Source organism: Danio rerio, chromosome 13, assembly GCF_052040795.2.
Source record: "Danio rerio strain M-AB ecotype USA chromosome 13, GRCz13ab, whole genome shotgun sequence".
Taxonomy (NCBI): Eukaryota; Metazoa; Chordata; class Actinopteri; order Cypriniformes; family Danionidae; genus Danio; species Danio rerio.
Window position 1 is genome coordinate 35,228,092 of NC_141033.1, and position 23,467 is coordinate 35,251,558.

Genomic DNA, 23,467 nt, shown 5'->3' on the forward strand with positions numbered 1-23,467 from the left:
TTCGAAGCTGTTATGTTCCACTACCACTTTCATAATCAGTGTAGCACAATAAGCACTCAAAAAACAATCTGACAAAAACCTCTCACCTCTCCCGGCCTTCTTTTCTTGTCTTGGTGACCTGGTTGATTTCAAGAGCGGTGAGTTTTTTTGCAACACGATACTGCCAAATGTAAAATGCCTCCCGAGAAGCAGCAATCACGTGTGTCTTTGTCATGGTTACGAAGAGGGGGTCTGTAACGGGGGAAAAAAAAGATCTTTGTGAAAGAACATCTAGAATGTAATTCATTGCACACATTAGAAAATGAGTAAGAGGAGAATATGACAATTTAGGGACAATGTCAAACAATCAAATTTCTCTGAAAAAAAATGAAACATGATTGTGTTGTGTGCTGCTGTTCAGACTCGGTGATCTGTTCACAGAGAGACTGGACTGAGCGGCAGGTCCTACAAAAGATCTGCTCTCCCAACCAGGAGAGGAATTTAGCAGGTTGCCTGTGAGAGTACGAGGAAAAGAGTCCCACCGCAGCTTTCACACCATGTATGCCGGCGTTCCATCAAACAGTAAGGCTTTCATTATTACAAACACAAGCAGTCAGCATATCATAAAGAAAAAATTTGTAAATTAAATACATGTTAAATAACCCTCAATATAGTGCTAATATCACCATGAACAGTAAAAAAAGGATTAAAAAACATTTCTGTTTAGTCTCAGAGGTTAAACGAAAGTAAAAACATGAACTCACTGGAGAGCTGCTCTATAGTAGAAATTGATGTTGCAATTTTAATAGAAAAAGATGTTGACATTATTGTAAAAGCCAGCTTTAAAGCAATATATTGAATATAAATGGAAGTAAATTAATTGAACTGTAAAACTTTTGCAAACATCCACACTGCTTTTATTAGATGTTTTCTTACCACTGTTATTCTAGTTCTGTTTAGTTTGTTAGTGACAGGGGCAAAAAAAGAGCGTAGTACATGTTTAAATACAGTATGAATCTAAATATCGCTTTCGGCATAGGAAACTTTACCGTTAATAAATTAGGGTCTTTCTCACCATTCACAAGACTGTTATAATGCATTTAACGGTCATCACCAGCATCTTTAATCAATCAAAGTATGTATTTTTACGTATGTACATTTATCTGCATTTAATTATGTTATATCATCTTTGCATTAAATTACAAAAAATAAATTACTACATATGCAAGGTGTTTGTGATGCAGCGTCTATGGGCAGGATAGTAAATTTAAGGTTGTTCTTTTTTCTGGCTGTCATACAATTTTCTTATTCTAAATGTCTTGATAACACTATCATTGAGTTTTTCTTTTATTATTTGAGAAAACAGGATTGTAAAAAAAAAAATTGTTGTACTCTCCCATTCTCTGCGCTCTAAGTTTACCCAAATATGATGAGATCTGCTGCTGAGAAACCAAGAGTGGTGAAGTGAAAAGAATCCATTTTTATATTAAACTATACGTTTGGACTGGAGTTTTATTTCTGAAATGGAAAATACAGAATCACAGAATTTGGTGTGTTTGGTATTTCTTTACTCACCAATGTCAATATATTTGGAGTCCTGTGGAGTTCCTATGGAGTTACACAACACCAGAACATACTGTGGACAGAGGAAAGACAGGCATCTCTTTACTGCATGAGCACACTTCACTGTTCAGCATCAAGGTAATATCTGAGAAGCTTCATTTGCAGAATACCTTTCTCCTCTTTGACCGATCCTTTGAAGTGTTTTGATTGGACAGCTCATTAAATGCCTGTGGTAAAGTGGTTGCATCTTGCACTTAAGAACAGCTTTCTCAAAATTGTATGAAATTTTGCATTCAAATATTATGTCGGTCTACTGTCCACTGTCCTCTGTTTATCTGAATGTAGCTCTTAAAATGAGTCATTTAGTCCTTACTTTTCAAAACATCATGGTACAGTCATTTGTACAGTATGTATGATTAGGTTTTCTAATTTGTTTAACATTTTGAAAGAATCTTTATCCTGGCAATGATCAATGTGTATTTGGTATCACTTTTCAGAGCTTTGACTACATTTGGAGTTAAGAGGTATCTTTACCATTGCTGATCCAGCCTCAGCTTCAGTGTCCTCCTATTTACAAATATATGACAACAGAGAGAATCAAAATGGTAAAGCAATATTCTAACAGAAACTAAGCATTTGGTCATAAAAAAAAATAGTTGGATAGATCACCCAAAAAGACAATTCACTCACTATTTACTTACCCTCCAGTGGTTTCATATCTTTATGAATTTCATTCTTCTGTTGAACACAAAAGAACATATTTTGAAGAAAGCTGAAAACCTGTAACTATTCACTTCCATGGTAGGAAAAACAAATAGTATGGAAGTCAATGGTTACAGGTTTCCAGCATTTTTCAAACTATATTCTTTTGTGTTTTAACAGAAGAAAGGAACTCAAAAAGGCTTGAAACCTGTAAATGATGACATTATTTTCATTTTTGGGTGAACTATCCTTTTAACAGAGCCCTGTTTAAGTACCTGTGGATGTGTGTCATCTGCTTTGGTGGCCAGGATGCAAAAATCTCCACAGGTGGTAATGGACATGAGACTCTTAACGTACTTGACAAACCTTTCGTTATTCTTAGTGTCCCAGAAAACCACACTGTACTCCAGTCTATCAGGTCTTGTGTATGCATACACCACTGTGTTACTGCAGTAACCCCACTATAGAAACAGAGTAGGATGTAAGCTCAGAGACACTAGCCAGTTTTAAAAATAGAACTTTACATCTGTTTTACCTTGTAATCTGGCCGAATGTTGGCAAAGTAAATGTAGGAATCTACAGCTAGGCCGATTCGGAGTCCTCCACCCTCCCATGATACAGCAGTCATCTGCTTGCCTGGAACCTTCAATGTCCGCAAGTGCTAGAGAAATGATGACATCAACAGGAACACTATGGTTAACATTTAGTGTTAGAAAAAATATTTATTTATTTATTTAGGCTAAAAGTGTCAGTACAGATGAGTAGAAATAAACGCTGTTCTTATCAACTTTCTATTTAAAGCATTGTTTTTATGGAAACAATATTTTGGGCAACACAGTGGCTCAGTGGTAAGCACTGTCACCTCACAGCAAGAAGATTGCTAGTCCAAGTCACGGCTGGGTCAGTTGGTGTTTCTGTATGGAGTTTGCATGTTCTCCCCATGTTCGCGTGGGTTTCCTCCGGGGGCTCCGGTTTCCCCCACAAGTCCAAAGACATGCGCTATAGGCGAATTGAATAAACTAAATTGGCCGTAGTGTATGTGTGTGAATGAGTGTGTATGGATGTTTCCCAGTACTGGGTTGCAGATGGAAGGGCATCCGCTGTTTAAAACATATGCTGGATAAGTTGGCGGTTCATTCCGCTGTGACGACTCCTGATGAAAAAATGAAATGAAAATATATGAATGAATAAATAAGAGATTTTATTTGAGCGTCAATTCAACTTATCAGAATATTTGATGAAGGAGTGTGTGACTGGAGAAAATGCTGCTGAAAATGTATTTGCCATAATATAAATAAATAGCTAATAAAGACATTTCTTACAGACTTTTTCAAAGTGTGGTTTGTTTCTAAACTATTTTCAAGGAGCACGTGCTTATTATCAACACAGCTGGCACCTCATTAGTTCCGTTATCTGCCGTATTAGATGATTACGGAAGCATAATAAATAACCATAGTTTTTCACTGCAGTTATCTTCATCTCAAAGCTCCCCCCCTCTTTTTTTTTTCTTCTTCGATGGGGCGACACGGTGGCCCAGTGGCTAGCACTGTTGCCTCACAGCAAGAAAACCACTGGTCTAACCTCCTATCAGGCCAGTTGGTGTTTCTGTGTGGAGTTTTCATGTTCTCCCAGTGTACATGTGGGTTTCCTCTGGTTTCCCGGTTTCCTCCCACCGTCCAAAAACATACACCATAGCAATCGACTAAACCAAGTTATCACCCAAGACAACCTTAGTTACACTTCTCACATGGCAACAAGTAGGGGAGTTCTCGAGACCTACCTGAGCTCGAACTCCCCTCTCGCCCTTCTAACAGGAGGGAACCCTGTGCTCGAGGATATTACGGTTTATTGATTATCAGCTAAGTTCTCACCTCTCCAAATGGTGTGTAGAAGTGAACAACATTCATTTCTTTCTCTGCTCCACTGTTTCTGAGTGATCCTGCTATAGCCAGAACACTGCCACAATGATTCCACTGGATACTGGCCACATTCCACATACCTGTCTCGATGATCACAGGACCTACACACAATTAATAACTTCATGTTTATTATCTCCTTCTCTTTTTATACTCAGATCTGTATTAGAATGCATTGTAAGCCAATTAGCATGGACAAAAAACACTCACTGTCATCGCTTTCATGCCGCATTACTTGGCAGTGGCCATTAGTAAAGCAAACAGCCAGACAGGGACACTCTGGCTCCAGATAACCCTCTGTACCCGGGTACCAGTGGATACCTGCTATACTGAGAGCACCAGTCACATTCGCCAAGCAACTCATGCTCATTTTCATCTGGGCAGAAACATAAGTTCAAGTTCATTTATTTATGAAGCACATTTAAAAAAAAAAAACCACATAACTGACCAAAGTGTTGTACATAAGTCAAATAAAGAGACAGATTATAAAAACAAAAATAAACCAAGAAAAACAACTGAATACATTTAAGAATGAAGCAGTAAAAAAGACTATTAAAGTAATATTACAAGGCCAAGCTGAACAGGAACGTTTTTAGTAGTGATTTAAAATAGATAGAGATTGAGCCATTCTAATCTCAAGGGGCAAAGTGTTCTATAGCTGCGGACCTGCCATTAAGAAAGCTCTGTCCACTCTATGTTTCAGTCTGGACTGAGGAACTAAAAGAAGATTTTGATCACTTTGAGAGATCTTACCAGAGTGTAAGAATAGAACAGCTCTAAGACATAGGTTGGGGCTAGATTATGAAGGAATTTATATACACTGAAAAAAATTATTCAGAGATGACTCAATTTTTTTACGTAAGGTGGTTGTAAACAATTTGTGTTGAATTTAAACAAACAAATTAAGTTGAACATTATTAAACTTAATTTGTTTGTTTATATTCAACACAAATAAATTGTTTGCAACAGTTCTGCATGCAACATTTTTTTCAGTGTACCAGTAAAAGTACTTTAAGAACAATTCTGAAATGGATGGGCAACCAATGGAGGCCCCTTAAAAGAGGTGTAATGTGGTCATATTTCCTGCTATTACAAATAAATCTAGCACTAGAAGCAGCATTTTTAATCAACTAAAGATGAGAAGTTTTTGATTTTGAGATGCCACAGTAAAGTGCATTGCAGTAGTCTAACCGTGACGTAATAAATGCATGGTCAGCCATCTCTAGTGTGGTGGAGTATAAGAAATGTTTGACTTTAGACAGCAAACAGAGTTGATAAAAATTGGAGCCAATAACCAAACTAATATGTTTGTCTAGTTTCAATGACTCATCAAGAATGACATCAAGATATATAATAATGACAATGATGACGACAACAAAAACAAGTAGTGTTTCTAGCATCTCAGCACTCACTATGAAGTTCCCCTGGTTGTCATAGATGTGGATCTCTCCATTGGCCATGCCAAACAGCAGGATCTTACTGTCTGGAGACCAGGCCACGTGTGCCAACTGAGTCCCCTTCAGTTCTTTACCCCAGATCCTGTTGCCTGTGAGAAAACAAAGTTATAATTACATATATATTTCTTAAAAAAAATAAAATAAATAAATCACACAAAAATTTACATATTTACATCTGAATGGCTTTGCTTCCATTAAAATACAATAATACAATCAATTGACATAAATCAAATTGGGAAAAAAATATATAGTATTGCTATTAGTAAGATTATATTAATGTTTACCATCCACTGAGCCCACAATCACAGCACCGTCCTCATACACAATGCAGATCTTCAGACCATCAGCATTCCAGCTCATGCTCCTCACCACAGACTTATTCCTGTTATTGATCATTTCCTCATACCATGAACCTGTTTGTCAATATTTGTAAAGTAAACACAGAGCTGCACATTAATAAAGAGGCAGATAAGCCAAAAATTACTGTTTTATCATCACCCTGATTTCATTCTAATGTCATATGTTCTTTTTTCAGAAAACAGAAGATTTTATTCAATGTATTAGCAGTTAATAGCAACCAACATTAAGCTTTTAAAGTAGAGTAGGGATGCTCCGATCAGGATTTTTGCAGCCGATACCAAGAACCGATTCCTTGTCATGACAATCGGCTGATACGGAGTACCGATTCTGATGCGTCAAGCTGTATAATGCACAAAGCATATTTCCCCTCCAAGTATAATACTTATCTCTCCTTGGATATCTCTCCTTACATAAGAGAATAAGGCTGTTGTATATACTCCCTTGAATCCCTGTATATAAACATGTCTCTTATAACCATTTAGTGTGGACAGGTCATGGTCAGAAGCAGCTTAACAGAAAATAATAGATAAAACAGATAAAAGCTATTTGGAATCCCTGCAAATGATAAAAGAAGAATTCGACATGTCTCAATCAAGAAAAGGCTTGGAGCGCATATTTGATATGTAAGATGTTAAAATGCACACCTATAAATACATATTTGTTTATTACAGTAAGTATATTACAAAAAGGTATATTATTAAAAATTCCATAAAAAAAGAAAAGTAATTTTAACTTTTTTTTTTCAGCCAGGTATAGAATAGAGTTCGAACAAAAACAAAAATTTAAAACAATCTACACACTTTTTTTTTTTGTTGCATATTTTGATTAAGTGTTAACTAAAAAATTCAGACTGAACTGCAAAATTAATAGTCTCATGGAATGGAAGTCTGCATTGTTGTTAAAAATAACACTTTCCACTGACACCTATGTTATGTTGTTATGTTATGTTATGTTATGTTATGTGTCAGGCCATATGTCAAACTTACAAGACTTACAATTTGCAATATTCTGTAATACTTTTGCATCTTTTTAATAATAATAAAAAAGTTGCTGATAATGCTGGTAATTATTCACTTCTATATTGAACATGATGAAGTCATCTTTAACAACTGCTTTTGTGTGGAAAAAAATAAAAGGTACAATTAGGACAACTGAGAAAACATTTCTCTAAATATCTTCTTATATTGTTCCAAAAAAAAAAAAAAAAAAGAAAGTCTCACATATTTTGAATGGCATTTAATTCATTCTTTTCTAGATTATTATTTATGGGAATGTGCACCTTTGTAAAGCATCCAGACAATGATGAGGCCATTTTGATCACTGGTTGTAAGTTTCTGATACTGCTCGTTCCACGTCACAACCTGTACTGCACCTGCATAGCCAAATCAAAGTTTAGAAACTGCACAGAAATCAAACTGATATCACAAATCTCTTTTTTCTTACCGCTGTGACCCTCCAGTGTCTGATTCATGGAGAGGTTGCTAGGAGCAGCCAAACCTTTCAGTTTGGCATCATCTGAGAAAATAAAACATTACTGATGGATTTCCTTAAAAATTTCTATGCTAAACACGTAGAAGTGCAATATTCAGATGGCTGTGTCTGGCTATATAACAAAAATACTAGTAGTTAGAAGTTTCCACCTGTGTAAGTCTCGAGTTTGAGCACTTTTAAAAGTCCATCTTCTCCTCCACAGGCGATGAAACCTTGGTCTTTATTCCAAGACACACACTTTAAAACCGTATTGTTTGGAATCGCAATCTGAGGAAACAACATGCAACAGGTAATTTGTGCAAATACAGCATTACCTAGACATTATCTGCAAAAACGATTTTTTAAATGAAAAACAACAGCTAATGTCCAACAAAAATCTGAGTTCATGTATTGAATGTGAGAGAATATGTTCAAATAACGACGAAAACAACTGATGCAGTATGTCACGCTTACAGTACCTTCTTGCTGAGGTATATAAACATCTTTGCTAGCTTAGCCTGCTAGCCTGCCGCAGCGTTTTGGGCCGATTTGTCTCGCTTTAATCGGATGCTAACGGTGTTTTTCGGTTGCAATGACTTAGGGTAATTTTAGCGTTGTCTTTTCCTCAAAGAACTGTATATTAGATCTCTTCTGCAAAGCATGTGGAATTTCGGTGGATTTTCCATCCATCTACGCTCCTGTACAATGGTTTGCTTGGTTTCTAGGTAACCAAAACCCGGAAATGATGCTGGATTGAGATGTTTGTGGGATTTGTAGTTCTCTTGAGAAACTCTCTGATTGTTAGTCTGAGGCAAGGGCTTTCAATCTGTAACTATTCAATCCATTCATTAATTTTCCTTCGGCTTAGTCTCTTTATTCATCAGGAGTCGCCACAGCAGAATGAACCGCCAACATTATCCATCATATGTTTAACACAGCTCTTCTAGCCGTAACCCAGTGATTACTGGCAAACATCATTAATTCAGACACATAAAATACATCTAATTTAGTTTATTTAATTCACCTATACCACATCTTTGGACTGTGGAGAAAACCGGAGCACTCGGAAAAACCCACACCATTACGGGGAGAACATACAAACACCACAAAGAAATGCCAACTGACCCAGCTGGGAATCAAACCAGCCACCTTCTTGCTGTGAGGTGACAGTGCTAACCACTGAGCCACATTGTTGCCATCTTTAATTCTATTAAAAAAAAAATCTTTAATTAGAGCCATGGCCTGACCTCATGATCATCGTCATGTGAGGGCCCTCATTATAATAGTGCATGTATGTGCTTATTGATGTGTTTACTTGGTCATTTTTTAACAAGTTGTAATTATTCATTCGTTTCTTTACGGCTAAGTCCCTATATTAATCAGGGGTCGCCGCAGCTAAATAAACCGCACAAGTTGTAAGTATTTGTATTTAAATAATTAATTAATTAATTTTTTTTTTTTTTACAAATGATTGAAATTATTTATTATACTACTTGTATTAAATCATTATTTTTATTATTTTTATTATTATTTTATTATTTTAGGCTGTTTTTTAACTGTTTGTTTCTTGTATTTCCCAAAATGTGTTATATACAACATAATTTAGCATTTTAATTTAAATTTGTATACTTTTTCCCCTCATCTCAGTTTAAAAACTCCTCATCTAATCAAAACTAATCATTTGTGATACCATAATTATTTTGAATATCTGTGAAACGAATTCAAAAATCTAAAACAAATAGTCAAACAATATAAAGACAGAAAATGACATCAAACAATATTTTATTTATTCACATATATTTGTACAATTTTCCAAACATAAAATGATGTGCGTATACTTTACATAACACTCCAAAATAGCAATATTACTTTTACTATTTGTTCCAAAAAATAAATGCATTCTTCCAAATACTTCAATTTGTGTCCTTTTTTTTTTTTTTTTGACATGTCGATTACTCAAAAATAATACTCAAAACATGACGAACAGATATTTAACAGTTAAATGAACAAAACGAGGATGCACATGCAGTTACAATAAAAGTTTAAATAACTATTTATTTTATTCAGATAAGCAGCTTTGAGTCCCATCTTCCAATCTAGGCACGACGAAGATCAAACTGCTGGACTCTGTTTGAGATGTCATCCAGTAGGAACAGTTAAGAAAAACACACAATGTTAACACAATAACCAAGTGTTTTAAATTAGATTAACTTTCAATGAAAAATCTTAATATACATCATAAAAACATTTAAAACTTAATTACTATTTGCTATCAGACTGTGATAGTAGTTAATAGGATATGCGATAACAAGCAAATACTATATAAATATGAAAGGATATGTCTGCTGGAGAGCGTCTGTATGCTGTTGTGAACTTTCCGCTGAAAGGCAATCTGAGCCTCACACATGCAGGCATTTTCAGTCAGATCTGCTCTTGCTTCTTCTGTAAGAGAAACAGACATGATTTTCGAGATACTTTTATTGCTGAAAATTTTTCACTTACTCCACACACGATAAATTCAAACAACAGATTTAAATAATATTAATGCATTCAGAAAGTGAATTTACAATAACACATACAATATTTAATCCTTAAGATATTACATTTGTTCAGTGCATTTTTGTGATTTGTACCAAAATAATATTAAGTTTTAAGCATTTTTTAGATGCATTTCATTAAAATGCATCAATCTTATTCTTTGATATGCATCAAATTTATTAATGCATATTTTTTTATGACAAACCGTTGGTCTGTTTAGAGCATGTTTTCTTGTCAGAGTTGATAACATATCCCTCTCTGCACTTGCAGAAATAAGAAGCATTGTTGCTGACACAAATATGTTCGCAGTTGTGCCCATGTGCACAAGCGTCGAAACCTGCAAAATTTATTATTCAGTTTTGTGTTGAAATCATGGTTTTAATTATAAACATTTATATAACATGAAATAATCAAATAAAATATTTAAATATATAAATGGGTCAAAGACAAACAGATTTAAATATATTCAAATAATAAATGTTTGATGATGCATTAAAAGACTCTATTCAAAGATTATAATGATTTATATATTTCTACATTTCTTTAATCAAAGCCATTTACAAATTTATCAACAAAGTGTTTAATTATGTAAAATATAATTAAAATTTGAATAGTGTGATCACTTATTATTTTATGTATTTGAATGAATACAGGTCAGAGTAAGTATTTTGATCCAACTGAAAAAAAATTATAAATAAACACATGCAAGGATTCTGCAGGTTTCTTTAACACTTTAGACTTTTCAAGACATTTTTTAAGACCATTGAAGTGAAATTTTAGACTTAAGGCTGATTTATACTTCTGCATAAAGTGCACACGTATGCTCCGGCGCAGCCTTTGAGTGGTCGCACAACCCTCATCGTGGCCGTTGCCGACGCACACCTCTCAAAAAATGAAACTACACGCCGCAACGACACGTAGCGCAAGCTCTGTGATAGATCGAAATCTGCCGTCTATATTTATGTTTTACTCCACTATATATATACATATTGATTCCAATGATTGAATAGTATTTATTTGCTTAATCAAATAATAGTCATTACTGTTCCCAGACAAACTAAACTGTTCCCAGACGGTCTCGATCGATATATTTGTAAAATACTACGAGTGTTTACAAGTGTTGAGTCACGTGAAGGAGCTCTAGGTGGAAAGTTTTGTTTTGTGTTTACCTTATGATGAAAGTTGTTGCCCGTCCGCCGGTTCCTGCGTCAAAACGAGGGAGTTTGAGCTACTTTTACAATAAGGTACCAGAAAAAAACAAAACACCAGCGAAGTAACTCGACACAGAGGAACATAAAAACCTCCCTGCCAGCTAGCGTTTCAGAAGTGTTATTGCAGAGCAACAGAAAAAGCATGCAGTATAAATGAAGTACAAATGCATAGGAACGCACAAGGCAGAAGTATAAACCAGACTTTATACAGGGCTACATGCTAAGGATTTTTTTTGAATATCCTAGTTGGAAAATATTTTCACTTGCCCTATCAAAAAATAATTATAATTGAATACATTTGATAATACAATAATATAAAATAAAAAATAGCAAATAAAGGTTGGGTCTGTATCCTCAGCAGTAAATAAATAGAAAGTAATTAAATGCTATTTTTTAAAAGTTAATAGTTTTATTGAGATTGGGATTGTTGGTGATTGTAAGGGTGTTAATGGCCAGATTGGGTAGCTATACATAAACAAAGTAAAGTTAAGACCTGTTAAAAAAGATTTAAGACCCCCAACACAACATTTCAGTAGATTTAAGACTTTTTAAGGCCTAAAATTTTGCTTTCTAAGCATATAAAATTACTTTTGCAAAACAGGACAGCTCATTTTTGACCCAAATATATATTTAAACACTTTTTATTTTACTTTAAGTGCTTCATAATTGTAGATTAAACCCTCTATGTTCTCTTACCACAGAGCGTTTCCCTAAACTTGGATGTGAGTTTCTCGATCACTCCGTATGTCTCCACATAAAACACATGGTCATCGAGCGGCTGACTGGCCATCTGCTTGAGGGACCGCATTTCTGCTCTGTCCACTCCTACTGCGTATATTTCAATCCCAGAAGCCCTTGCTGCTGCTGACACCTCTTCGACTTTATCTTGCGGTCTTCCATCTGTCACAATAATGGCCACTTTACCAATGCCCTTTTTTAACGGCCGGGCTCCAGCATTTTCTGTAAAAACTTGCTCCATGGCGGTTTTGATAGCCATGCCAGTCATGGTTCCTGTCGAGAGTGGATCAATACGGGAGAAGGCCTGCTTGACCTCAGCCTTACTAAAGTACTTTTTCAAATGGAACTCAATGTTGACGGTGCTGGCGTAGTTGACCAGCGCGACTCTTGTGGCATCGGATCCGATATCCAGAGAGTTAACCATTTCTGAGAGGAAGATTTTGACCTTCTCAAACTCTGCAGGACGGACACTTCGAGAGCTGTCGATGATGAAGACCAGGTCAAGTGGACGACTCTTGCAGGGCTCTGCTGGAGCTGTGGGAGATAAATAATAAATTAGTATTAAAATCACATAAATATTAAAAATTCATAAAATGTGCAATCAGTGTGTGCTTCTGAAAAAGATTAATGTGTTAAAAAAAGAGTGTTTTGTGAAAAAGAGAGGCTCCACGGTTAGCAGTGCAGCTCTGTGACTGAAAAACAGAAAGAAACTGAGTCGGTTAATTCCATTTGTGCTAAAAAAAAAAAAACAGAACACGAGTACAATATACACAAATAGCATTAATGCCTGTTCACTCCAAAACTATTACCCATCATTCTTAAAAAAAGATGAAATGTAAATATCCACATTACTATGAAAATTGTAATATTGCTGGATTTATTTTTGATAGGTGTTTCCTAGTTAATGAATGTTCAAAATATTAACAGCCAATCAGAATTCATCCTGCTATACCGAGCCAATAAAACAGCAGCTTGTGTTTATAGATCCTTTTCACATTTCCAGGTTTCTCAATAGTGGAAGGTGTCATGGTTGGGTAAGGTCTAGATAGGATACAGCTGCAGATATGTACATCAATATAGCACCATTTATGACACTGTATAACAACAATCAATATTTTTGCAGTACTGTAATGGTTGAGTTTAGGGTTATGATAGGGGTAGATGTTAAAAAATACAATGTATTGAGTAATTTAATAAATAACATAAATAATACTTGGTACTACTGTTTTTACGTTACTGTGATGGTTGGGTTTACAGTTGGGGTGGGGGTAGACGTTAAGAAAATACAATTAATTCGAAAGTTCATAAATAATATAAATCATTTTCGTCAACTTCCGGCCACAACCTTAAACTGTAAAAAATGCAGGGTTCCACACAATTCATTCATGTTGTCCCAATACATATTGATTAAGTTAACTTAACACTTTTAACAAATTTATGTGGATTGAACATAAAGGGCTTTATTTTCACGATCCATGCGCAAAACGCAGGGCGCAAATGCATTCAGGGCGTGTCTGAATCCACTTTTGCTAATTTAAGGACAGAAAAATCCGCTTTGCACCGTGGCGCATGGTCTATATAAGGGTTGAGCTTATTCTCTTAATGAGTTATGGGTGTTGTTTGAGAATAAACCAATCAGAGTCTCATCTCCCATTCCTTTAAGTGTCAGTTGCGTTGCGCCATGGCACATTTGCTATTTACATGACGTAAAGTAAGTGGAAGTGGAAAAACTGAGCATTTCACTAGCAAGAAAACAGTTAAACAGACCATCTGCAGAGACTGAGAGATAAGCTTTCTCTGTATCTACTTTCACTTCGTTCTCGTGGATAGGGAAACCTTGTACGCACAGACATCAATTAGCCTATAAATAATTAATTTTGTTTGCTAAGCACAAATATTTGTTTCAAAACTATTTCTAAATTCAGTTCTAATTTTCAGCAAATTAATAAATGAACAGTAATAACGAAGTGTGGTCAAAAAACAGAGTTATATTCAAATACACATGCTGTGCCCCATATTGTCTAAAACCTGACAGGTGGGCAAATCAAAGCTTGTTTTTACACAAAACAAATATAAATATGGATATAATAAATAATACTGCTAATAATTATAACATTATACAAAAGCATACATTGTTATGAATAAACAAACATTGTTATGAATAAACTGAAAAAGCCCCCCTGAGATGAAGAAGGCATGAAGGCAGTGTTTTTTATATTTATGTAGGCTAGAAAATAATGTTTTGTAATGTTTTAATCCTTTATATTTCTATCCTATATATATCCTTAATATTTTGCGCTGGACAATAGACCGGCTTTGTTCAGGTCTATTGAAAAATCTATTATAGTTTCTAAAAATAGTAACGCACCAGTAATACACCTCAACACGCTTCCCTTTTTAGACCAGAACGCCCATGGGAGCGCATGTGAGCACAAATGCAATTGCTATTTAAATCGCTTGGCGCAAAACGTCAAAACTAGCAAACAACAATTGCATCGCGCCTTGCGCCACATTGCGGCAGATGTATGATAGGGCCCAAAAAAATTAAGTTGTCCCAATAAAATCTTAAGAATTGTTTTATTTTAACTCATTTTAAATAAGTAGTTTGAACGAGCAAAAAAAAAAAATATTTCTTTGAGAGTATCTGATCTAACAACAACCTCATGGTTGGATAAAATTAGAGCGCAGTGAATGGGAGAGTACAACAAACATTTTTTTACAATCCTATTTGCTGAAATAACAAAAGAAAAACTCCTCGATGTTGTTATCAAAACTTTCCGAAAAAGAATTGTGTGAGACTGATAACTGCAGCCAGAGGAGGGAATAATGTCAGATTTACTCTCAGCCCCATAGATGCTGCATTAGAAACACCTCGCATAAGCGGTAATTTGTTTTTTGTAATTTGATGAAAAGCTTTTATAATATGTTCATAAATGCATATAAATGTTCATACATTTTTGTTTATCAAAATGTTAAAAACTTTCAAGGATTTAGGATTATGATGACTGTTAAATTCGTCATAACAGTCTTGTGAAAAGGGCAGTGGTGGAAAGAGTACTGAAAAATCATACTTAAGTAAAAGTACCATTACTTGTCCAAAAAAGTATCTGTTGCAGAAATTACTCAAAGAGTAAAAAGTAGCTTTTTAAAAGTACTCAAGAGTAGCAGGCAGTGGGCATTACACTGTAAAAAGCTTATGCATTTACCTGCAATTTGTGTGAGTGTGTGTAAATGTTACATTCTGTAGTGCATTTAGTTATAGTTTAAGGCCATTTAGTATTTAAAGTCATCATACAGTAAACATCCTTCATCTTCTCATCAGTTACACGCAGTCAAAACAGTCTCTGGGTCAATGCGTGTAAAGATTATGGACATCTTCCTAGACACTTTTAATGCTTCCAGACAGTTTGGTGCACTTATAAAGCGCTCATGTCTTGAGGTTGTTCAGTATGGTGCGATTGACTTTCTATGTGTGATTAGATTGGACAGGAATCACAGAACTAATTTTTCTACTTTAGCCAGACCCCATAGACAAGAATAAAGTTGTGACTGCAGGTTGATGAAAAGGAATTGAGTAAAAGTACCAATACTGCACAAAAAAAATGTACTCAAAGCAAAGTAAAAGTACACATTTTAAAACTTCTTGGTAAATTACAAATTTCTAAAAACATTACCGTAATTTGAGTATTTGTAATTTGTTACTTTACTCCACTGGAAAAGGGTCAATACTAAACACAACATTAGTTGTTAGTGAATTAGTAACATTAGTAACCTGCTGGTTACTGGGTTACCAATACAATTGTCAGCTACTCTAACAACTTGATGGAAACCTAATTCACATTTTGTTTTTTGATTTTACTTTAAAAAGATTCACTTCACATTAGTGGAATCCCGGCTACTGAGGAGATTAATGCTATTTGTGCAGAATTATTTCACAGTCTTGCTTGTTTAATGATAAATGACCATTCAATCTGTGTCAGTTCTCCTTGAAGAGAGAAAAAGAAAGAGGAGAAAAATATTATTATGTTGGATTGAAGAGTACCAGACATGTGGTCTGCACCCGGTGGGGTGGGATTGGTCTACCTGGGACAGTGGGAGGCTTGGCAGGGGCAGTTGTGGCACGGGGGGTACTGACCCGCTGTGAAGTAGTTGTGCTAGTTGTAGTTGTAGTCGTTGTAGAGGTTGTAGCAGTTGTAGCGGTTGTAGTGGTTGTAGTCGTAGCCTGTGTTGAAGGTGGAGGTGGAGGGGGAAGAGTGGGTATTGGTTTCACTGGCATGGGTACTGTAGGGGCAGGTAACACAACTGGTATTCTGGGTAGTGAGGGCACAATTGGCCGGGCAGGTTGGACTGGTGAGATTGGCCGGACAGGTTGGATAGGTACAGGGCGGTGGTAGATGAAGGGAGGCCCTTTCCAGGGCGGCCGCTGGGGATGATGCTGATGAGGGTTGGGATGATGATAGCTGTAAAACCTGGGATTAAAGCCATGAGCTGTGTTTGGTTAGAGAGGGAGAGAGAGAAAGAGAGAGAGAACAGGTGAACAGATACATAAAAATACTCAGGAAGAGAGAAAGAATGGGGAAAAGACAAGATTCAATAGACTGAGGAAAAACAGAGGATAAAGATGTAGGGTGAAATAAGTTTCAGAAGAATGGGAGGGAGAGAAGCATTAAAGTAAGCCGTTACTCTGATGGTTTTACGCAATATGATATTCATGAGGATTTGTGATGACACTTTTTTGCTAGCAAAAGCATGAGTTAACAGTTTTCATTTTCTAGAAATGAAATTAAAGGGTGTTCAGAAGTTCTCTGGGAATGCCTGCAGGTCTAGATCCTGCAATATTTAATATCAGCCTGGAGGAGAAACATGTTGTAGCACCAAAATCACTTCTCAAATAAAACAAAGTCATTCAGAGGCATCTTTAGAACACATGACCAGATTACTGATTACAGGTAAAGAGTAGGACCCAGTTAAAGTGTAGAAAAAAAAGTTTATTTGTAGCATAAAATGTAAAAAATATATATTGTTAAACTAGCATATCATGTAGATTGCTGTGGAACTTATATGTGAATTTGAAAAACCATATAAGTGTATAGAATAAAGTAGCCTATATAATTATTTCATGATCTTCTTTTAAATCAATACATAAAGTAATGAAATCATATTCTTCAAGCTAGTGGTTTTTAGATTTCATTAATTCCTCTAATTTATCATTAATTAGAACCCCACTGTTCTCAAGTTTATAGAAGTCTAAAGGTCTCTGATCTATGATTAAGTACTTCCTGAACAAAATAATCAGCTAATAATAGGGCTACTGTAAAATGGCAAGTCCACCAGCAGTGTGAATAGATTACATAACTTCACAGGACTACAGTAGCATAAATCTTTGATCCAGAAAAGCACTAATGCATTTTAAGACATAACTCTCAAATGTCATTTAAACTTTTAATTATTATTACAACTTGTGTTTTATTATTATTATCATTATCATCATCATTAGTATTGTAATTATTATTATTATTTATTTTTAGTTATCCATTTTAAACAAGGCTCGACATTAATTATACGTGTTGATTGTTTTATATTTATTATTGTTAATAATAACAATAACTCTAAATAACATTAATGAATGATTACCTCCAATGTTGATGGAGTTACCGTGTCCAGGTATATTAGGGCTGATGTGAGGTGATCTCTGCCGGCCCGCGTACAGCTGGTTGTGGTTCCGCGCGTAAGGACCATACGTGCCCTGCGCCTCCATTAAAAATGCAGACAGAAAAAAGGCAAAAACGTAAATAAAGCATGTCATGTTGATGAAGATGAATGCAGAGGTGACCGTTCTTGCTGGTATTCCGCCTCACGGTGAGAGTTTTGACAGAAGGAGGCGCTCACATGATGTTTTAAAGCTGCTGGACCCCTAGACGTCCAACGTCAGCCACCAATCCAGAGAAACAAGTGTGCTTGACGGGGCGGGCGTTTAGTTTTCTATAAATACAGGAGCAGAATGGTAAACTATACAAAGTGCACAAAGCATTCTAGAAAATATCAAACCAAAATAAAACGAATGAAAAGTTATTCAGTTAATGTGTATATCTTTATGATATCACCAAAGCCTGGTTGGTGTAAATCCTGATAAACTGTTTTACGCTGTTTAGTAATTCATCCCAACTATAGAGGACGCTGTAACAAGTGTGCACTGCAGACACGGAGACTGCTGGTTTGTTTTTGCTGTGCTCGTTGATCAGTTCAAGTCAAGATTAGAGTCAAGAAGAGATCACTTAAATAGGTAAAATATCTCTATTTTTAATGTAGTTGTTAAGAACAAAACTTTTACTTTTGCATGTATTGATAGTGAAATGTTGTTGTCAGTGTAAAAACACGTTATGAGCTGATGTATATGCATATTTTTGATTATGTAGTGATAATATGACGCTAACGTGATTGGTAATAAATGTTATTCTTTAATTCTCATCAGTTTATTTATGTTTAGTTTATAAATGTAGAAACTAGTCCTTTAGCGCTATGTGAAGTTTAGACGATCATGAAAGCATCGTCATTTGTTGTCATTGCTATTAGCTGCATATACACACAGTATATTTGTACAAATATTAACAGTACAGGTAAAGTTTGATTTATATTCGCCCATTCGTTCATTTAGCAGTCTCTATATTGTTTACCATGTTACTTGTTACTAATTAGCTTGCAAGTATGACTTCAAAACAACATTTACACTGTTTATTTGACTCTGAACAATGTTGTACCTTGTCATTGGCTGCTAACGTTAATATGATTTTACTATTTAGAGTGTACAAATAATACTTTTATGTAATTATATTATTAAGGGGAAAGTCCCAATGTGCGAATATAAAACCAACTTTACCTCTATATAAAAAAAAAACACTTACGTTTTTTTTATGTATTTACTATACATAAATTATCGACACTACTTTAATTATTAGCTATAAATGTAATAATGAGTCCTTGATTTTAAAATTAAACAAATTATAACAGCAGCAGAGAAAAACTTGCATGTGTTGATGTAAATAAAATTATAGTTAGTCCTTTAAAACATTGTGGAATTAATTTGACTTTACATTGTTTTCAGTTTTGATACTTTTTAAAAATGTTTTGCCACTGATGACGACAAGGTGAATTAAAAATGTTTGGTAGACTTTGCAGACTTGTTTTTTGATATATGTAAGTTTTTTTATTATAAAATAAATAAATAATTCAAATGTCAGTGTAAAAACATGTTATGAGCTGATGTTGTGATTATATGACACTAACGTGATTGCCAATGGATGTTCTTATTCTTTATTCTCATTAGTTTAGTTATGTTTACTTTTTAAGTGTGGAAACAAGTCATTTATCGCTATATGAAGTTTAGACGATGACAAAAGCATCGTTATTTGTTGTCAGTGCTATTAGCTTCATAATACACACAGTAAATTTTTTACCAAAAATACCACTGGGGTAAAGTTGGTTTTATATATGCACATTCAGACTTTATCTTTAATATTATAATTTCTGAAATGTGCTATTTGCAAATTATAACCAGGGAAATCATATTAGCAGCCATTGACTATTGAAGTACAACATTGTTCACTGTCAAATAAATAGTGCTAATATTGTTTGGAAGTCAAACTTAAATGTGATTTCAAACCAAATATTCAAATTAGCGTGGTAAACAATAAAAGAACAAATGTGCAAATATAAAACAAACTTTACCTCAATAAAATAACACAAAAGTTTTTCTCATGTATTTTCTGTACATAAATTACCAGCACTACTTTATTTTCAGCGCCATATATGTAATAATGAGTCCTTAATTTTAAAATCTTATAAATTATAACATTAGGGAAAAGAATTAAATAAATTGTGCATGTAACATTTTATGTAAATAATAAATTATCTAATAATTATATAATTATTATATAATTATATAATAATAAGTCCTTAAAAAACTTGTGGAATTTGTCTATTTTACTGTTTTGAAACTTTTTTTGTGACTTTTCTGGCACTGATGACAACAATATGAATTGAAAATGTTTTGTCTTGTTACCTTTTTCTGCCAACATAATTCAAGCTATTCTCTCTCTATATATTTCATTTCTGAAACTGACTTTGCAGACTCCTTGTTTATTTTTTATATGCAAGTTTTCATTTTTTTAATAACATATAAATAAAAAAAACAAATAACAAATGACTTGCATTGTGGGGGTGTCTTTAATATTAATAAGATGACTACATCCCTCTATACACCTCATTGTTTTGCTTTAGAACAGTGTCTGTCAGCTCTAGACATTTTTCATGTCTTCTTAACCAAACATACCTGATTCAGATCATCAGTTCATTGAAAGAGACTGAAAGACCTGTAATGGTTGTGACAGACAAAGGAGACATCCAAAACACACAGTTTTGGTAGTCCTCCAGGATCGTGATTGAGAAACACTGCTTTAGAGGATTTCCATTACATTTGAATTTAAATCTGTAAAATACGATAGCTCTGAGCAGTGTGAATTGTACATGCTTGTCATCACTTTTCACTAATCTTTTCCTCTTGTATCCAGTGTTCAGTGTAACAGTATGCAGAGTCTATCGGTGCAGGCCCTGGCCCTGCGGCAGCTAGGCAGACTGAACTCCCTGCAGCTGCTCACACCATGCCATGGCTCCGGCCTCAGCATGTGGTGCCCACGGATGTTACACGCTCGTCAACTGTGGGGTTCAGCCACTTCCCAAACACACCGGACGGCAATGGGACCAAAATCATGGGATGCTCGGCAGAGCTGGACTCTCCATCAGATCCGACTCAAGAGCACAAGAAAGAAAGGGAAACAAAAAGCAGTGCACCAGGAAGAGACCGAAGAAGAGACTAGCGATTATGAGGATGAGTTTCCAGATGACCCAGGCCTGCCAAATAACTACAAAGACAACGAGAAAGTCGTCCAGTCCTTACGTTTTGATCTGGTTTTGAAGTCTGGATTGGATATTGCAAGACAGTAAGTCCGAGAAGATGTTCAGAGATTACTTTTTCCAAAATTAGTGTTCTCAGTTCAACTCACATAAATAATATTATAATTACTTCCTGTATATCATTGAGACACTGTCACTTTATTATATTTATTATATTTAAAAACTTTTTGCACTATATACTGTTTTAAATCTGCACAACTCAGGTTGGCACTCCTTGCCATGTGCCTGGGTTTCCTCCGAGTGCTCCGGTTTCCCCCCAGTTTAAAAATATGCGCTATAGGTGAATTGGGTAAGCTAAATTGTCCGTAGTGTGTGTGTGTGAATTAGACATGGGCTGGTATAAGATTCTGACACTATGATAACCTTGGATAAAAATATCACGGTATTGTGATTGCTGCTCTAAAATATATTAGTTTTAAATGTCTGGGTAAAAAAAAAAACTTTTTTCCCCTTTGAAAACAATATATTTGATTTTTTTGAAAGATTTATCATATTTTGGAGCAGTAAAGACGTCAGGCTAAATAAATCAAATCACTCATTGACTTCTGCTGTCTTCATTTGTTTAAAAAAACACAGATTTCTTTACAATTTAAAACGGCATCTTTAAAGATCTTTTCTGCTGGAGATACTGCTGTCCTAAAAAAAACAAAAAAAAAAAATGTAAATAAAAAATCTTACACATACCTAAGGAACGGCATTACAGAAAATTTTGGCAGTTTTAAAACCTTCATTTTTCCAAACCGCGGTATACCTTGAAAATGGTTATTGTCCCATTCCTAGTGTGAATGTACGGGTGTTTCCCAGTGCTGGGTTGCAGCTGGAAGGGCATCTGCTCTGTAAAACATATGCTGGATAAGTTGCCGGTTCATTCCGCTGTGATGACCCCAGATTAAAAAAAGAGACCAAGCTGAAAAGAAAATGAATGCATTTTTTTTTTAATTTATCACTTGTATTTTTGTTATATTATATGTGTAATTCTATTGTCATTTCTTTTTTAAATTCTACTTTTTGTATTAATAATATATGTATATATAAGAGTAACGCAATTTTTATACTCTGTTTGTCCTGTACATGTGGTTGAATCGACAATAAAGCTAACTTTGATGTTACAGTGAAATATATATTAATCTTTTATGACTAACACATTAAGACATATCTCTTATATTAGTTCAGCTTTTCATTTTACCTTGTCAAATGCTCCTATTGGACTGCACAGACTATATTTTTTAGACTGTACTTTTTAGTGCGTGTTTTTGGGCTGGTGGTGTAAGTGACTAACAGCTGTATCTCTTTTACAGTAGTGTTGAGGATTCTTTCTATAGCCTCAAATTGAGACTGAACGGTCAGAAACTGTCCAAGAAGGGCAAATTGGTAAGTCAGCGCTCTCTAGTGGTAAAAATCAAAACAGCTACCTTTATATACAGTTGAAGTCAGAATTATTAGCCCCCCTGTATATTTCCCCCAATATCTGTTTGACAAAAAGTTAATAAAATTAAAGTTTTAATAACTCCTTTCTGATAACTGATTTATTTTATCTTTGCAATGATAACAGTACATGATATTTTACTAGATATTTTTCAAGAGACTAGTGATCAGCTTAAAGTGACATTAAAAGGCTTAACTAGGTTAATTAGGCAAGTTACGTTAATTAGGCTAGTCGTTATATAATGATAGTTTAGCCAAAATAAAGCAAATAAGACTTTCTCCGAAATAAAAAATATTATAGGAATTAACAGGATGGATAATACTTTTGACTTCAGCTGTTTGTCTAATGCCAGTCAATTCCTTAAACATCCTCATGTTGCCTTTAGTTACGAGTATAAGCAGAAACTGCACCTTACTACAACAGTTGATGGTCTGTTGCCTCCTACAGGTTAAGGTGGGGGATACTTTGGATCAGATCCTCAGTGATGACAAGGAAAGGGACACTATCTTGCTGAAGAGGGTGATCTTAAAAAAGGTGGTCTCAGAGACAAAAGATGGCGAAAAGCTGAAAGTCATTCTAAGAAGCTGGAAAAGTCTACAACTTCCCAGAAAGGATGTTTACAAGGACTGAAGACCAAGACTAAGTGCTTAATGGGTGAAAGATCAGAAAGTAGGACAAAAGTGGTATTTCCTAATCCACTCTCCAGTCGTTTGATTCTGAAACTGCAGACAGAGAATTTTATGAGGTGTTTTCTGGCTAGCAGAAGCTTTTTCATATCATGTCACTTGACAGTAGTTCTCGTAAGTGGTTCAAACTACTTGAAGAGGTTATGAACTTTACAGCTCACAAACACATCCTATTGTTTAGAGTTGGTTTTGGTTATATGAATTTTCAATTGTATGTAGTATTTACTGGAGTCACAGAAAACAATTATTAGAATTTCAAATGTTTTCAGGATCTCTGATCCCTTGATTATAATTGCTTAATTTGTTTTGACCTTTGTCTTTATGGCTTTGGTGGATTTCTATTAAGCAGTTTTCAGAGTGGAATACGCAAAACACAACTTTGATCTCTGTTTGTAAACAAGATACCCACTGACCCTCGGTGAGTAAATAAAAACAAACATGAAAACACATC

The 23,467-nt window shown here is 35.0% G+C and overlaps 3 protein-coding genes across 9 annotated transcripts in view; 1 reads left to right on the top strand and 2 right to left on the bottom strand.

Annotated features, from left to right (window-relative positions):
* wdr35 (WD repeat domain 35) overlaps positions 1–8,178 on the bottom strand; it is a 48,068-nt gene extending 39,890 nt beyond the window's left edge. The window contains exons 1-14 of one of the 3 annotated variants that reach the window (XR_015505305.1): positions 7,927–8,174; positions 7,618–7,735; positions 7,421–7,492; positions 7,257–7,349; positions 5,902–6,030; positions 5,573–5,706; positions 4,371–4,536; positions 4,116–4,264; positions 2,780–2,905; positions 2,520–2,705; positions 2,077–2,109; positions 1,713–1,769; positions 1,555–1,615; positions 87–231 (exon numbers count right to left, since the gene is read on the bottom strand). Coding sequence is in view for 2 of the 3 variants with exons in the window: in NM_001145589.1 (NP_001139061.1) it covers positions 87–231; positions 1,555–1,615; positions 1,713–1,769; positions 2,077–2,109; positions 2,520–2,705; positions 2,780–2,905; positions 4,116–4,264; positions 4,371–4,536; positions 5,573–5,706; positions 5,902–6,030; positions 7,257–7,349; positions 7,421–7,492; positions 7,618–7,735; positions 7,927–7,950 (1,493 nt within the window). In the remaining variant the exon portion in view is untranslated. Of the gene's footprint in view, positions 1–86; positions 232–1,554; positions 1,616–1,712; positions 1,770–2,076; positions 2,110–2,519; positions 2,706–2,779; positions 2,906–4,115; positions 4,265–4,370; positions 4,537–5,572; positions 5,707–5,901; positions 6,031–7,256; positions 7,350–7,420; positions 7,493–7,617; positions 7,736–7,926 lie in introns of all 3 variants that reach the window. The other 2 variants (NM_001145589.1, XM_087278267.1) reach the window with 2 other exon arrangements.
* Positions 8,179–9,212: 1,034 nt separating this feature from the next.
* matn3b (matrilin 3b) lies at positions 9,213–17,888 on the bottom strand. 5 transcript variants are annotated; one of them, XM_087277860.1, is made up of 6 exons: positions 17,824–17,888; positions 17,569–17,680; positions 11,893–12,468; positions 10,191–10,322; positions 9,788–9,889; positions 9,213–9,593 (listed from the first exon to the last, which is right to left on the bottom strand). In XM_087277860.1, exons 3-6 carry the CDS (start codon positions 12,356–12,358, stop codon positions 9,544–9,546), a joined length of 750 nt encoding a protein of 249 aa, XP_087133986.1. In that variant the 5' UTR covers positions 12,359–12,468; positions 17,569–17,680; positions 17,824–17,888; the 3' UTR covers positions 9,213–9,543. The 5 variants fall into 5 exon arrangements, with proteins under 5 accessions (XP_087133986.1, XP_087133984.1, XP_087133983.1 ...); NM_001012385.1 differs by lacking the exon at positions 17,824–17,888 and adding an exon at positions 16,018–16,422 and having other exon boundaries at positions 9,544–9,593; positions 17,569–17,787; XM_087277858.1 differs by lacking the exon at positions 17,824–17,888 and having other exon boundaries at positions 17,569–17,807.
* Positions 17,889–18,124: 236 nt separating this feature from the next.
* On the top strand, positions 18,125–23,465 carry mtres1 (mitochondrial transcription rescue factor 1). Its single transcript, NM_001145590.1, has 4 exons — positions 18,125–18,217; positions 20,502–20,930; positions 22,203–22,275; positions 22,778–23,465. Exons 2-4 carry the CDS (start codon positions 20,518–20,520, stop codon positions 22,958–22,960), a joined length of 669 nt encoding a protein of 222 aa, NP_001139062.1. The 5' UTR covers positions 18,125–18,217; positions 20,502–20,517; the 3' UTR covers positions 22,961–23,465.
* Positions 23,466–23,467: the final 2 nt, after the last annotated feature.